The sequence below is a fragment of the Grampus griseus genome (genome assembly GCF_964374135.1).
Source record: "Grampus griseus genome assembly, chromosome: 1".
Classification (NCBI taxonomy): Eukaryota; Metazoa; Chordata; class Mammalia; order Artiodactyla; family Delphinidae; genus Grampus; species Grampus griseus.
Genome location: NC_139017.1, coordinates 123,095,499 through 123,110,625, shown reverse-complemented (window position 1 = coordinate 123,110,625; position 15,127 = coordinate 123,095,499). Strand labels below are relative to the sequence as shown.

General features: G+C 35.6%; 1 protein-coding gene across 3 annotated transcripts in view; it reads left to right on the top strand.

The window, feature by feature from the left end:
* Positions 1-15,127, top strand: part of LRRC7 (leucine rich repeat containing 7) — a gene marked incomplete at both ends in the record, with an annotated part of 383,893 nt that overhangs the window by 328,030 nt on the left and 40,736 nt on the right. For all 3 annotated transcript variants that reach the window (XM_082676819.1, XM_082676818.1, XM_082676817.1), the window contains one exon: positions 3,447-3,668. In XM_082676819.1, coding sequence (XP_082532945.1) covers positions 3,447-3,668 — 222 coding nt within the window. The remainder of the gene's footprint in view (positions 1-3,446; positions 3,669-15,127) is intronic.

Genomic DNA, 15,127 nt, shown 5'->3' with positions numbered 1-15,127 from the left:
TCGATATTTCCTACATTTTCATCAGTCCTTTGTACTTCATCATGAGCATCCTTATTATCTTTCTTAAGCCTCTGTGCCAGTCAAAATAACTTACTCTTTACAGTCCCTCCACACCATAATTGTCCCTTTAGATGTCTTGTGTCATTCATATTTACTTACCTTCACAAAGAATTTAGTGTTAATTCTTTGCTTTCTATAGCTGTCATTCCCCATCCTCATTTATTGCACCCGGTAGCCCCAATAAAGAGTGAAAAAACTGCTACTGATGTGAACAGAATCATTTTACAGAATGTTCCTTCCATGCCCACTTTATGCTTTGCCAAGCCATCTGTGAACATGAGTGTCATTATTTCATAATCATGGAAAGATTACTAAATACACAGAGTATCCTCCTAATTGCTCAAGTATAAAGTCTAAGTCAAATACGTAGGATCTAAAATAGATAATAGACCTAATTCAATAAGTAAGAATGGCCCTTTGGCAAATTGAAGAGCTGCTAAAGAAATTTAATATATCCTTCCTTAACAATCAGATCCTTCTGTTCCTTTCTGTGGTTTCTTTTCATTTCATAGTTCAGCTATTGTAGGAAGAGAAACAATCCTGGGGAATGGTGGTTGCAATGTAATTTTATGTTTAAGAGCATGAACTCTGATTGCCAGACAGCCTTGGTTCAAATCCCAGTCCGGCCAGTTTACCAGTTGTGCAAATTACTGGGGAAAGTTACTTAACCTCTCCAAGCCTTAGTTTCCTCCTCAGTAAAATTAAGTAATAATAACTAATAATAATTATCCCTTAATGCTATTGTAAGGATTAAAGGAGGCAATATGTATAAGGTAAGTTTTAGTACATTATCTAGCACCTAGTATTTGAATAGTAGCCATTGCTTCTTAAGTGCCAGTTACTGTGCCGGTTATTAAAGATGGTAAGTAAGATGTGGTGCTTGCCCTCAAAGAGTTTCAAATCAAAGCATAATTAAAGTTTAAACTGTCCCATCAGAATGAAAAAATAAACCATAAAAATAAGTCTAAAGGGTATTATAGTTCTATAATATCTATGTTTTTTTACCCTTAGATAGACCATTACCAGAATATTCTAATCAATGAAATTATTATTAAGCAGTCATTATTGACTTTCTAATGGATTATGCATTGTGGGACCAAAGCTATGTTCTGGAGCTCTTTAAGTTTTTCTGGGTATAAAAATTATTTGCTTGTCTGTCACTTTCAATTAAACAACCAGTCTTCCTCTTTCCCATTGGCTCAAGGACTAACTGAAGACCCATGAGTATCATACCAGTGGATGTGAGAAGCAGATATAAATGTAAAATCAATTGTTTGTTCAGTAGCCAGGCCAGTCAGCCTTAGTCCACTTACACCCCCAGTTCCTCTAGCTCCAGGAAATCATTTTCTCTAACTAAATAACTCATCAGGCCAGTGACTTCATTCAGAGTACAGCAGCCCCAAATGTGATACTGGGTTTATCATGGCTTTCCTTGCCTACCAAACAAGAGAACATGAAATTCCAAGGAGGTAGGAGAGAATTGAATTTGCAACAAGGAAAAACTTGACCAGAAGGGTGTTCAGTCTTCTAGAATGGCTGAGAAAGTTGTGACATCTTTCATTTAGATTTCTGAGAAGGAAATAGATACATTAGAGAAATACACATTTGCCCTTTATGAGGTTATCTTATTTGTGTTTATGCTGCCGTAATTTTCTGATCCCTGGTTGCATTAGACAGTATTAGATTGATAATTGTTTTGTTATTGGCTGTTATAGCCTGAAACTTTTTTTTGCATCTTTTCCTCCAGTTTCTCATGACTGAAATATCTTTACTGTATTTGAATGTAAAAAGTTGTACATGATAAGACAATCAGTTGGATATCTAAAATATAATCAAATGATTTTTTCTTTCCCTTGCATATTGCTAAATAATAATTTTGAATATTTTCTTCACTGAAATTACCTCTTGTTTGGAATCAAAAAACATGCCTTCCCTCTCTAAATGATTTTGCATGATCACTGTCATCTCCTATGTCTCTTATGTTGCTCTTTAAGAACTTTAAAATAATTAAAATTCATCTTTTCCTTGAATACTTGTTTAATAATTTTTCCTTTATACCTCCAATCTGACTTTTTCATAGTAATTAAAAATCTTGATTAGTCAGGAAAATTCACAAACTTTCCTAATTAATGAATTCTAAGGTAAAATTTACTTTTAAATTCCAAATTGCCTACCCTTAAAAGGTCAAAAGAAAGACAATGGATTCAGGAAGTAATCCATTGGGTGAAGTACCAAGCACAGCATTAAAACGTAGGTTTAAAAGTATTAAAGATAAGCATTCACTTCCCATGTTAGACCTCCATGTTAAACCATACTTAATTTTAAAAGGCACGTTCTAGGGGACTTCCCTGGCAGTCCAGTGGTTAGGACTCTGCCCTTCCACTGCAGGGGGCACAGGTTTGATCCCTGGTCGGGGAATTAAGAGCCCCACAAGCTGCGAGGTATGGCTAAATAAATAAATAAATGGCATGTTCTAGGTTATCAGCTCACAAACAGAACTGCTTGCTTGACAGAAAAGATATCAGGTAGAATGACTCAAGGAGCCCATGCTAGAATGAAGGTAAGAATATCGGAATGAACGAGAAACAGGATTAGGCACCAGTCATTTAAAGATGGGAGACCAAAGTAAGCATGCCCTTTCTCCTCTAGCAACCACCCTCAAGGGCTGATAAATGATCATTGTTTTAAATGAGGTACTGATGAGTCTCTCTGAAAGCTCATGTGAAGATGATCTGCATGCAGAGTTCACTTTAAAGACCTTTCCATATCTAGTGCCTCTACAGGCTACAGATATTCGCAGGAATTTATCACATGATTAATTTTTAATGGAACTTAAAGATTGCAAAAACCATACTCTTGTTTTAATATTGCAGAAAATTAATAAATATTGATTATACTCACCTGAACAAGCTTCCTATACATGTGTGTGGCATAAAGGCAAATATGCAATTCAATTCTTTTGCTGCAGAATTAGAAAGTAGCTTCTATAATTTTCTCCCTGATGTTTCATATATTACATCTCTCTCCCTGCTATTATTCTAAATGAAATGCCAGATAGAACTCCACTTTATTTTTTAAGTTGTGACTTTTTTTTCTTCTTGAGATTTTCCAAACTGAACTTTGTTTCCTTAAAATGGGGGCTAAAATAAGCTTTGGCAAGCCATCAGATGACAAGTGTATTTAACGTGACCTTGCTCCGATATTAGCATTTTCACAAACCACAGCAGGCAGACTCTTACTGTTTTTTCATTATCCTTCCTAGCCATGGCTGAAAGCCCAAATTATGGCACTTTACTTACTGGAGAAGTATTCTGTACTTTCTTTTTTCTAATTTAATCACATCCTTTCAACACCACAAACCTTCTGACAGATTATCTTCTCCACAGGCAGGCAGCCACATCCAGACCTTGATGGGGTCCCAGAGCCTTCAACATCGTAGCCGGGAGCAGCAGCCATATGAGGGAAACATAAACAAAGTGACCATCCAGCAGTTTCAGTCACCATTGCCTATTCAGATCCCCTCTTCACAGGCCACCCGGGGACCTCAGCCTGGACGGTGCTTAATTCAAACTAAAGGGCAAAGGAGTATGGATGGCTATCCAGAGCAGGTGAGTAGAGTTTTTATAATTGATAAATTTTCAGGAAATATTTGGGGAAAGTCCCATAAATCCGTGGTTTGCCTTCCCTCATTAATGTAGTTTGGGACACATTAATGCTGTCACCATGTTGAATGGAGTAGAGCACTCTTTGTAGGGATTTTATCATTATTTTCATTGGTTAAGAACTACAACATAGAGTAATTGATGGTTGGTAAAATGCCCATTTCACATAAAGCAAAATTGATGAATTGGAATAGTTTTTTCTGGTTTATCCTGCACCTCCTTCTGCCCACTACCAACTCCAATTTAGCTCTGCAGCACAGCTTTTGAATGTTACAAAGAGCTTCAATGGATTAGGTATATTTACCAAGGCCTTTGGTGAAATTGACAGTGTAAAAACTGAACTGTATATTCCCATCGATTTGTGGGAACATTTTTTAAAAGTTTTATCTTCTGATTTTTGAGTAATACAGAGATAAAGCTTTGCTATGAACAAAATGATAAAGAGCAGTTAGGAAGGAAACATTTATGAAATGCTCCAAAAGCTATTGATAAGTGCCATGTAGTAAAAAAAAGAATTGCTGCTCCTCTGACCTATTTAAATTAGGATCTGGTTTTCCATTGTAGACTCTGCTTTCCTTTCTTAAGGCCAGAACACTGAATAAGATCTCATCTGTTGAGTCATATTAAGGTTAGAAAGTAAGACATCAAGATATTAATACTCTCAGAAAATTAATTTCTCTTATTAATTAGTAAGAGAAATTAATTTAATTTAATTAATTTAATTAAAATTAATTTCTCTTATTTCATTCTTTAGATAATTAGGCAAAGCTCCCACTGACTTCTCTAACCCCTTAATATGGTTTATAAAGGTTTCACTTTATTATTGCTTATTCAAAGCTTCACGTATCACCGTCCTTATTTCCTAAACATATCAGACAAGATTATCTTCATTCTCCAGTTTTTTCCTTTATGCTGTTGGGTCATTTATTATTTGGATCCCAGCTGCTCCTGACATCTCCTGAGTTTCTTAATACCCTTCTTGAAGCTGAGATAGGGTTTTTGGGGGGGGGTTTTTGGCGGTACGCAGGCCTCTCATTGTTGTGGCCTCTCCCGCTGCGGAGCACAGGCTCTGGACGCGCAGGCTCAGCGGCCATGGCTCACGGGCCCAGCCGCTCCACGGCATGTGGGATCTTCCGAGACCAGGGCACGAACCCGTGTCCCCTGCATCAGCAGGCGGACTCCCAACCACTGCGCCACCAGGGAAGCCCTGAGATAGGGTTTTTTAAGATAATCTTCTTCCTATCCTGCCTTGATCTAGGCCAAATGTTGGATTTAAGGTAAAATAAATCAGACAGGTGTCTTTAATCAGGTAATGAGGTGAGGTTTTTAATTCTAAAAAGTTAATAAAGTTTTAAATTATGCTTTACCGCAGGCAGCTTAGGTTAAAAATTGTTCATATATCCTCTCCCCCACAAATATCATAACTTCAATCCAGTTCTCTGATTTAATGATTCCTGTTAACAGGAATAATTAATAAGATAAGTTATTACAAAATTTTTTTCTCCCAGAATCAGCACATTTAAAATCCACTGAGATCAATGCCTTCTGTTTCCCCTACTTTGAATAGTAGGGTTAGTATTAACATACAGTTATTCTTAACACTCTAAATTTAAAGGCCTTTTTTACATTATTCTCAAAAAATACATAAATTATATAGCTTGACTTAATGAGAGGATTATTAAGTTTTAGTTTACATGCTTATCAAACTTAAAATATCATGATTCTTTCAAAGAATGTATTTATAGTCATTGTAAGTGTTTTGATTTGTAACTCTAACAACATCAGGTGTCTTTCAAACTGAGAGATAAAAACTTAAACATTCAATGATTATATTAAGGAAAGTACTTAAGTGTAATTCCTTTTGAATTCCTGGTTTTTTCTGCCTTGGTTTCAGGCTGAAATGGTTTGGAATGCTGAGATGAAAACTTTGGAGTGACCACGAGAAAGCCTAAGGAGCATTTAAACCAATAGTACTAGTCCCCAAACTATGCTCCCCCCTCCCCTGAGTTATAAATCTGGAGACAGTTTCTCAAAACCTTTTTCATGATTCAGTGTAATATTTATCCACTACCAGTGGCATGTTGGAGCATACTCATCCTGGCTCATTACTGTGTGCATATCTTCCCAACTCTACCTTCAGGGACACCACACTGATAGGTTGAAATTGTGGGGATAATTACACCAGGGAAATGAGCAAATACTACAAACCAGGGCCCTCCCCTTCCCCCAGCCAGCTCTTAAACATTCTCCAGCACACCACAACTACTACACTGTTTTCTTTCATCTCTTTTTCTTTTTCTAAACCTCTCCACTTCTTTGTTTAGCTCTATAGCATTCAGGAAAGAGAATACTAGGAATAGGTTTCAGAATTTGGAGTTCGAGTTCCATGTTAACTTTTATTAAAGTGTGTGAATCTGGACAAGTCATTAACTCTTTCCTGAGGTTCTGTTTTTCTCCTTATAAAATGAGAACATTACCACCCACCAACAACATTCAAAAAGTTTTTGAGAGAGTCCAATGATACAATTCTACATGTACACACACGCACACAAAGTAAGCCTGGCCCTGAGAGTAAAGAAATAGGAAACAGAAGAAATAAAATTCAAGATTTTAAGAATTCAAATACTGGAGGGCACTTAATGAATATCAGTCCAACCTCCCTAGTCTATAGATAGAAAACAAACAAACAAACAGAAAGAGGCTGAAGGAGGTTATGTAATTCACTCTCATAATAAAAATATTTTATGTATTTTTTACCTTCCTAACTCATTTTTCTTTTGAAAACTCAGACCTCTCTAATATGTGTGTGTGCCCTTTAAAGCAAGACTTTTTCCATATTTAACAAGAAAAAAAAAGGAGGAAAATATTTAAAACATTTAAGAACTGTATAGTTTCACACGAAAATTATAGAGTAGCAATTGAAATGCAAAGACCAAGGAGGTAACTGAAAATTCTAATATGGGTTTCAGGCATATAAATCAAGTTACTCTATTTTCATAAGGCATTTCTAGTGGTGCATTAAAAGGGCCATTAAGAGAAAACAGAGTTTTCTTAAATGATTACTACAAAAACAATGTTAAATTTGGTCAAGTACAATATGGAAAAAATCTAAGTCATTCATAATTTTTAAGTGCAAGGAGACATCATAAACATAGTACAGAAGGGTAAGCTGGGATGAAGTGAGAGAGTAGCATTGATATATATACACTACCAAATGTAAAACAGATAGCTAGTGAGAAGCAGCCGCATAGCTCAGGGAGATCAGCTCTGTGCTTTGTGACCACCTAAAGGGGTGGGATAGGGAGGGTGGGAGGGAGCGCAATAGGGAGGGGATATGGGGACATGTGTATACGTATAGCTGATTCACTTTGTTATACATCAGAAACTAACACAACATTGTAAAGCAATTATACTCCAATAAAGATGTTAAAAAATAAGTAAATAAAAAATAAACATAGTACAAATAAACATGCTGTGTGCAGCATGATAAAGCACAATAATTTCTACTAAAGCTTGGAGATTTTACTTTAAAAAAGTAATCACTTATTGGAATGCTACAGGTGAAAAACAACCGATTACAACGAATCTACATTTTTTTAATTCAGGGAGGAGAAGTCTGAATGAAAGTAGGAAAAGACAAGACAACAGTTGCCATACATTGAGTGCCTACTATGCTATTCATACTATATAAAGTGTATTTATGCTATAAATACCATGTATCTTACACACAGGCCTGGCTTCATGGTGTGTGAACTGTGCAGCTGCACAAAGTTCTGCATTTGGAAGTGCCCCACACTTGGTTTAATGCTCTGCTGTCACCAGCTTGTAATTCTTAAAAATCATTCAACAAAGAGCCTCACATTTTCATTTTGCATCAGGCCCCACTAATTACATAGTTGGTCCTGCTTACACACGCTATTTCATTTAGTCCTCACAATAATCTTATTTCCTTTTTATAAATGAAGAAACCAAGGCACAGAGAAAATAAGTAACTTGTAAGAGGTATAATTGGTCAAGCTACTTGTGAGAGGTATAATTGTTCAAGCTGGAATTTTAATCCAGGTCTATCTAACCCAGAACCCAAGTTCTGTGTACCAGTCTTACCATTAAATTAACCACATGATCCAGACGCTTGCTGTGGCCTCAGTGTCCCTTTCTGTCAAATAATATTAGTTAAACATGTTTCAGCTACAATTCAGAGTTATAGAACTGCCTTATACAGATGGTATGCTGACTGGAACTCACATGAACACTTCCAATTCTTTGAAAAGCAAAAATACTCAACAAATGGAAAGTTTTGTTATTAGAAAAAGTATACCTCTGTATCTCTTAATGTGACCTAAAGAACTAATGAATTTCTAATCTGATTAAAATAAGTTCCATATAGCAATGAACATACATAATAAATGCTACCACTAATGAAGTTGAATGAATTTAAATGAATGTCATATTTTACCTAACCAGCACACTTAGCCTTTTTTAGCCATAAAGAAGTACTTAGTAAACTTTGATGTTCCACCTGAATGATGAAACCATCTCAACTTTCAAACTACCCATCACAATAAAACAAGGCAAAATATCTAAGAATTCTAATTTAATACACTTACTTTTACATATCTATTTTTCATAGACGTTAAGTATCATCTGTTTTCTACTCTAGGATTAAATGGCATAAAATATATGGAAGTGATTTTTAAACCATAATGTGCGACCCAGATTCAAGGTATTAATTTCCATAGACTAGAAATCTGATGTGTAATAATGGATATTCTTTTTAACAAATTATCTACAAAAAAATCATGTGCATGTCACTTGAAGTTCATTATCAGGGAATTTTACTTAGAAAAGGTATTATAATGCATAAACCATTTTGATTATTGATGAACATAATAGAGAATAATAGAGTTGTACTAAACAGTGAGCTGAAGAAAGCCAGAAAGTAAGATTTGACTCCTTCCCATTCCACATGAAAACTCTTAGCCATCATATCCATTCTCTTAGCTCTTCCCTTTGTTTCCCAGTCCAAATGACTGTTCAGCTTATCCTCCCCTTCACAATAAAATAATACTTTATATCAGATATTCTCAACCTCAGCTGTACATTAGAATCTGCTCAGCTTTTGTTTTAATTGAAGTATAGTTGATTAACAATATCATATTAATTTTAGGTATACAGCATAGTGATTCAGTATTTTTGCAGATTATATTCCATTATAAATTACTACAAGATAATGGCTATAATTCCCTGTGCTATACAATATATCCTTGTTGTTTATTTTATACATAATGGTTTGTATCTGTTAATCCCATATCCCTAATTTGTCCCTCCCCCAACCCTTTCCCTTTGGTAACCACAAGGTTGTTTTCTATGTCTATGAGTCTGTTTCTGTGTTGCATATATTCATTTGTACTATTTTTTAGATTCCACTTATAAGTGATATCATACAGTATTTGTCTTTCTCTGTCTGACTTATTTCATTTAGCATAATACCCTCCAAGTTCATCCATGTTGTTGCAAATGGAAAAATTTCATCCTTTTTTTATGGCTGAGTAATATTCTATTGTGTATATATACTATGTCTTCTTTATCCATTTGTCTATTTATGGGCACTTGGGTTATTTCCATGTCTTGGATATTGTAAACAGTGCTTCTATGAACATTGAGGTGCATATATCTTTTCAAATTAGTGTTTTCATTTTTTCTGGATATATACCCAGGAGTCAAATTACTGGATCATATGGTAGTTCTATTTTAGTTTTTTGAGGAAATTCCATGATGCCCGATAGAGGCTGCTCAGGAACTTTGAAAAATACTCATGCCCTGGCCTCATCCCCAAAGAAACTGATTTCATTAGCCTGGATGTGAGCTGGGTAATGGGAATTTTTGAAACTCCCCAGGTGATTCTATTGTGTAGCCAAGGCTGAGAACTGATATCGAGATATTCTATAACTCAGCAATTTGCCAGCTGAATAGCATAGTGTTATTAACACTATTTAGAAGTATACACAAGTCATCCATAACTTGTTGAATAGTTTTTATAGAAACTAACATAAACTTGGTTTTTCTGTTTTGCAAATGTATAATCCAAGGCAAAGCATATCTGTATATGTGGAACATATAGACCCCAAAGCAGAATTAGGAAGGAAAAACATCAGCATGATGCTTCAAATGTCTCAAAATCCTTTCATATATTAACTGATTTAATCTAACCAATAATGCTGTGGTGGATAGAGCAGTTCCTGTTTCACTGACTAAAAATCTAACATTCAGAGAAGTCGAACTAGAATTAGAATCCAATTTCATGAGTCTACCACATAATGCTACAGCCTGCTGCACTATAGCCAAACATAGAGGTCAAGAGTAAGCCCACACTGGAAGAATAAAAATAGAAAAGTGCACCCTCAAGTCCATGTCTGCCCCAGACAAGAGGACATACCCGCTAATGAACCTAACATATCAGGAGAGCCAGAGCTCCATAGCTGTTTCCTGCCAGTTCCTGTGAGTATACATTTGAACTAAAGTTTGTGCCTAAAAGAGAACTTGTAACATTACATTAGAATTACATTAGAATAAGCCTCGTGAGTTATACAAAGCAGCTCACACCCATCGTATTCAAGGGGAAATAAAAACAAAGCTCTGAAACCCTCCTTGAAGGAGATGCTATAGTGTACCCTGGAAGAAATCATTTTGATACTTAATAATATGTGGAGTACATGAAGCTTTTGGCTAAGACATATTTTCAGACATCTCTTTAGATGCTCTGATCAGTTGCCTGAAGGGCTCACAAGGGTTCCAGGTGAGGCTTCATCTAACCTCACCTCATCCAGGTGAGGTTCCAGGTGAGGTTCACTGGGAACCAAGTGAAGAAAAATACATTATCCTGAGTGTTTGATATAAGAAGAAAAACTTGGAAATATTTGGGTTTTTTAATCATGAATTTTAAAATTAAAAGGCAATAATTTAATAAAGATGGTTAGAAAATAGATATTAAGATGGTTTTAATGTATATTATTTACTCAAATGATTTCAGGGACATCCCATACCTCATCCTGCTCTACTTAAATTACTGCTATTTATGCATATTTTCCCCATAGAATTTTATTCTCCAGTAACCAAAGTAATACTGCAACTCTAAATTCATACTTTGACACAAATAATGTCTAACTCAACACCACAAATTCTACAAATTGACTTTATGAATTATGTTTAGTCAAATAGTAGGATTCAGTAAACACTACAGTAGGAATCAGAAGGCCTCTTTCAGTGTTCCACTAAATATATGTACGGTCTTCTTGGTTTCCTCAAGTTTAAAATGAAGGAAATGAAGTGAATAACCTTTAAAATGCATTTACAGACGAAAGAACATTTGAGTTTCTACTTTCTAGTTACATACAGAGTTGGCTATTTTTTTCTGAAAGATCTAGAAAATGCTACTCAAAGGATTTTATTCATCAACCTATTAGTATGTTTCTTCAAAAGATTTAATTAGCACTTTTAGTTGGACTTGCATCTCTGATACACAACAGAAAAAGATATGAAAATAGAAGGATCAAAAAAAAATTTTTAATATTAACATTTATATATTTTTATAATTATTACCTTTTTTAGTCTATGACACAGGCTTGTTAGAAATTTTGGGAATGCAGAGTTTTATGTAGATTTTGTATGGCTGTGCAATACACATAGTGTAAATCACAACAAAAGTTATAATACCTTATCATTGCATAGCACTCTTTATTGTACAAGCACTGTTATATAATAACCTATAAGACCAGGAACTAAAAGTGAAAGTAGCAGCAAATTTAATTTCCAGTTTAATTTCAGTACCATGAAGCATTCTCTCTACTTCTGTCAAGTCCCATAATCAAATCTCCATCATCATCTCATTTGATCTCTCAGCAAGTGGCTTGACTGAACTCTTTCTTTAAATTTTCTTCACTTGGCTATCACTATTCTACCGCTTTCCCTCTTTCCACACTAGCCATTCTTTCCTGATTTCTTTATTGACTCCTTTTCTGTTCCTGACCTTTAAATGATAGAGTGATCCAGTGCTCAAACCTTGACCCCCTTCTCTTTTGTATCCATACTCACACCTGTATGATTTCATTCACTTCCAGGATGGATGAGTCCAAGATTTATATATCTCCAGCTCTGGCCTCTCCCCTGTACTCCAGATGTTTATATTCAATTACCCACTTGTTGATATCTCAACCTGGATGTCCAATGAATTTCTTAAACTTAGCATAGTCAAAAGAAACTCTTGTTTCCCAGCCCTGCCCCTACCAAACCTGCTTCTCTTCTAGATTTCCCATTTCAGTTAATGGCTCTTCTATTTATCTTGTTTCTATGGCCAAAGATCCTTGACTTCCCTTTCTCACAGCCCACGTACAAGTCACAGCAATTCCATTAAAATATATTCTGAATTCACCACTTTTCATCACCTGCACTGCTACCACCTTATCAGCCATCACCTCACTCCTATCTACTTCAGTAGCTCCCTAATTGTTTTCTCTTTTGCTGGTTGCTTTTCTCCAGTCTGTTTTCCACTGCCAGAGTGATCTCTTTAAAACATGAATCAGATCATGTCAGTCTTCTGCTTAAAAATCCCTAGTGGCTTGAAAACTTCTGAACCCTTATAAATCCTCACTATGGCGTGAAGTCCCTACAGACCTGGACCCTGCCTCCTCTCCTTCTACTCTCTCCTTAGCCATTTTCTCTCTCGTCATACTGATCATGTTGTTGTTGCTGATTTTAACAGCCTTATTGATATAGTTTAGACATGGTAAAGTTCACCTGTTTAAATTGAACAATTTAGTGGTTTTTAGTATATTTATACAGTTGTACCACCATCACCATAATCTAATTTTTAAACATTTTCATAATTCCAAAAAGAAACCTTGTACCCATTAGCGGTCATCTTCCATACTCCCTGCCCTCTATTCTGCCCCCAGCCCTAGACAATCATTCATCTACATTGTATCTCTATACATTTGTCTATTCTGGACATTTCATATAAATGAGATCATAGGACATATGAAGTTTTTTGTGACTGGCTAATTTTAATTAGCATAATGTGCTTAGTGTAGCACATATCAGTAATTCATTCCTTTTTACTGCCAAATAATATTCCATTATATGGCTATACCATATATTGCTTATGCATTCATCAGGTGATAGACATTTGCGTTCTTTCCACTTTTTGAACATTCATGTACAAATTTGTGTGTGAAGGTACATTTTTATTGTGCTTGGGTAGTTACCTAGGAATGAACTTGCTGGGTTATATGGTAATTATGTTTATCAATTTTAAGGAGCTTCTAAACTCTTTTCTAAAGTGTCTGCCACATTTTACTCCCACCAGCAATGTGAGTGTTCTAATTTCTCCACATCCTCACCAATATTTGTTATTGTCTTTCTTTTTTATTATAGCCATCTTGTGAAGTATTGATAGTATCTCATTGTGGGTTTTTTTGGGATTTTTTGTGTTTTTTTTTTGCGGTACGCGGGCCTCTCACTGTTGTGGCCTCTCCCGTTGTGGAGCACAGGCTCCGGACGCGCAGGCTCAGCGGCCATGGCCCACAGGCCCAGCCGCTCCGCGGCATGTGGGATCTTCCCGGACCGGGGCACGAACCCGTGTCCCCTGCATCGGCAGGCAGACTCTCAACTGCTGCACCACCAGGGAAGCCCCTCTCATTGTGTTTTTAATCTACATTTCTCTAATAACTAATGATGTTGAGTAGCTTTTCGTGTGTTTAGTAGTCATTCATATATCTTCTTTGAGTAAATGTCTATTAAAATTCTTTGCCCATTTTTTAATTAGGTTATTTGAACTGTAACTGTCGTTCATATATTCCAGATACAAAATATTTTCTCCCATTCTGTGGGTTGTCTTTTCACTTTCTTGATGGTCTCTTTAAGGCACCAAAGTTTTTAATTTTGATAAAGTCAGTCATCTCCTTTATAACATTTGGTTTCATATCTAAAAAATCATTGCTTAACTCAAGATGACGGAGATTTACTTCTATTTTCTTCCTAAAGGTTTATAGTTTTAGCTCTTGCACTTCAGTCCCTGATTTATTTTGCATTAATTTTTGTGTATGGTATGAGGTACAGGTAAAAATCATTATTTTTCATGTAGATATCCAGTTGTCCCTATACCATTTGTTTAAAAATTATTCTTTCCTCATTGAATTATCTTAGACCTTTTGTTGAAAATCAAATGACCACAAATGTTAGGGTTTATATCTTGATTCTCCGTTCTATTTCACTGATCTATATGTCTGTCCATATGCCGTCTTGTTGTCCTTTGACTTTACAAAGATCCATCTGTCTTCAGGGCATTTAAAATTGCTGTTTTCCCTGCCTGGAATAGTTTTCCCATTTTTCTTATTGTCTGTTGCTTGATCCTTTATCTCATTCACATTTCTGCTCAAATGTCACATCCTCAGAGAGGCCTTTCTTAGCTACTCCAACTAAAATAGCTCCTCACTCCTGTTCTGTTAAACTGTACTTACTTTCCTGCTTTTTTTTTTTGCACAGCTCATATCACTATCTGAAATTACTTCCTGTTCACATGTTTACTGTCTGTCTTCCCCATTAGAATGTAAGTTCCATGAGGGCAAGGATTTTTTTGTCTGTCTGATAAGGTGCCTAGCACTTAGTAGAAAATCAATAAATATTTGTGGCATAAAGGCATGAATCATGATTTCTACAACCATTTTCATTTTCAAAGTTACAGCGGTTTTTCCAAGCAGTTAACAATATAACTGGAGCACTTCTTTGAATAACTGGCATATCTTCGAAAAACTCATCACATGTTTTAAGAAAGAGTCATCATATACTTTTGACAGTGAATAATTGAGAGTATCTTTTGTCACACATGCATATTACCGATTTATTTATTCAACCAAAAGTTAATTGAGTGCTAACTATGTGCCAGCCACTGTTGTAGATAGTCAATTAAGAGATAACGTAATAGACATTCAGAGGTGATTCAGATGTCCTACTTGATTAAAACTCCATGCGGAATGTGGATGTCTCTTCACCAGACCTTCTCTATGTTAATACTCTCAGGGTTCAAACCTGGAAATGGCCTCAGAGGTGAAACATTTTTAGTTACAAGGTCCTTTCTTGATGCTTCAGCAATTAACAGTCCTTAAATAGATCAAAAATTTACCTTGAATTTCTTACAATACAGAATATTTGAAATTCTGCTCACTTCATTTCCCAAAAGAATTTTCTAACAAGTGTATAATTTTTTTCTTTTAAGATAAATCAATTCTTTTATGTCTCCAAATAAGCAAGTTTCTTCTCAATTTATTTAGTCAACTATGCCTCTTGATTATGAGTGACTCAACCTAATAAGACTTAAGCCAAAGGAGAATGTTTAAACTCATATCAACTGG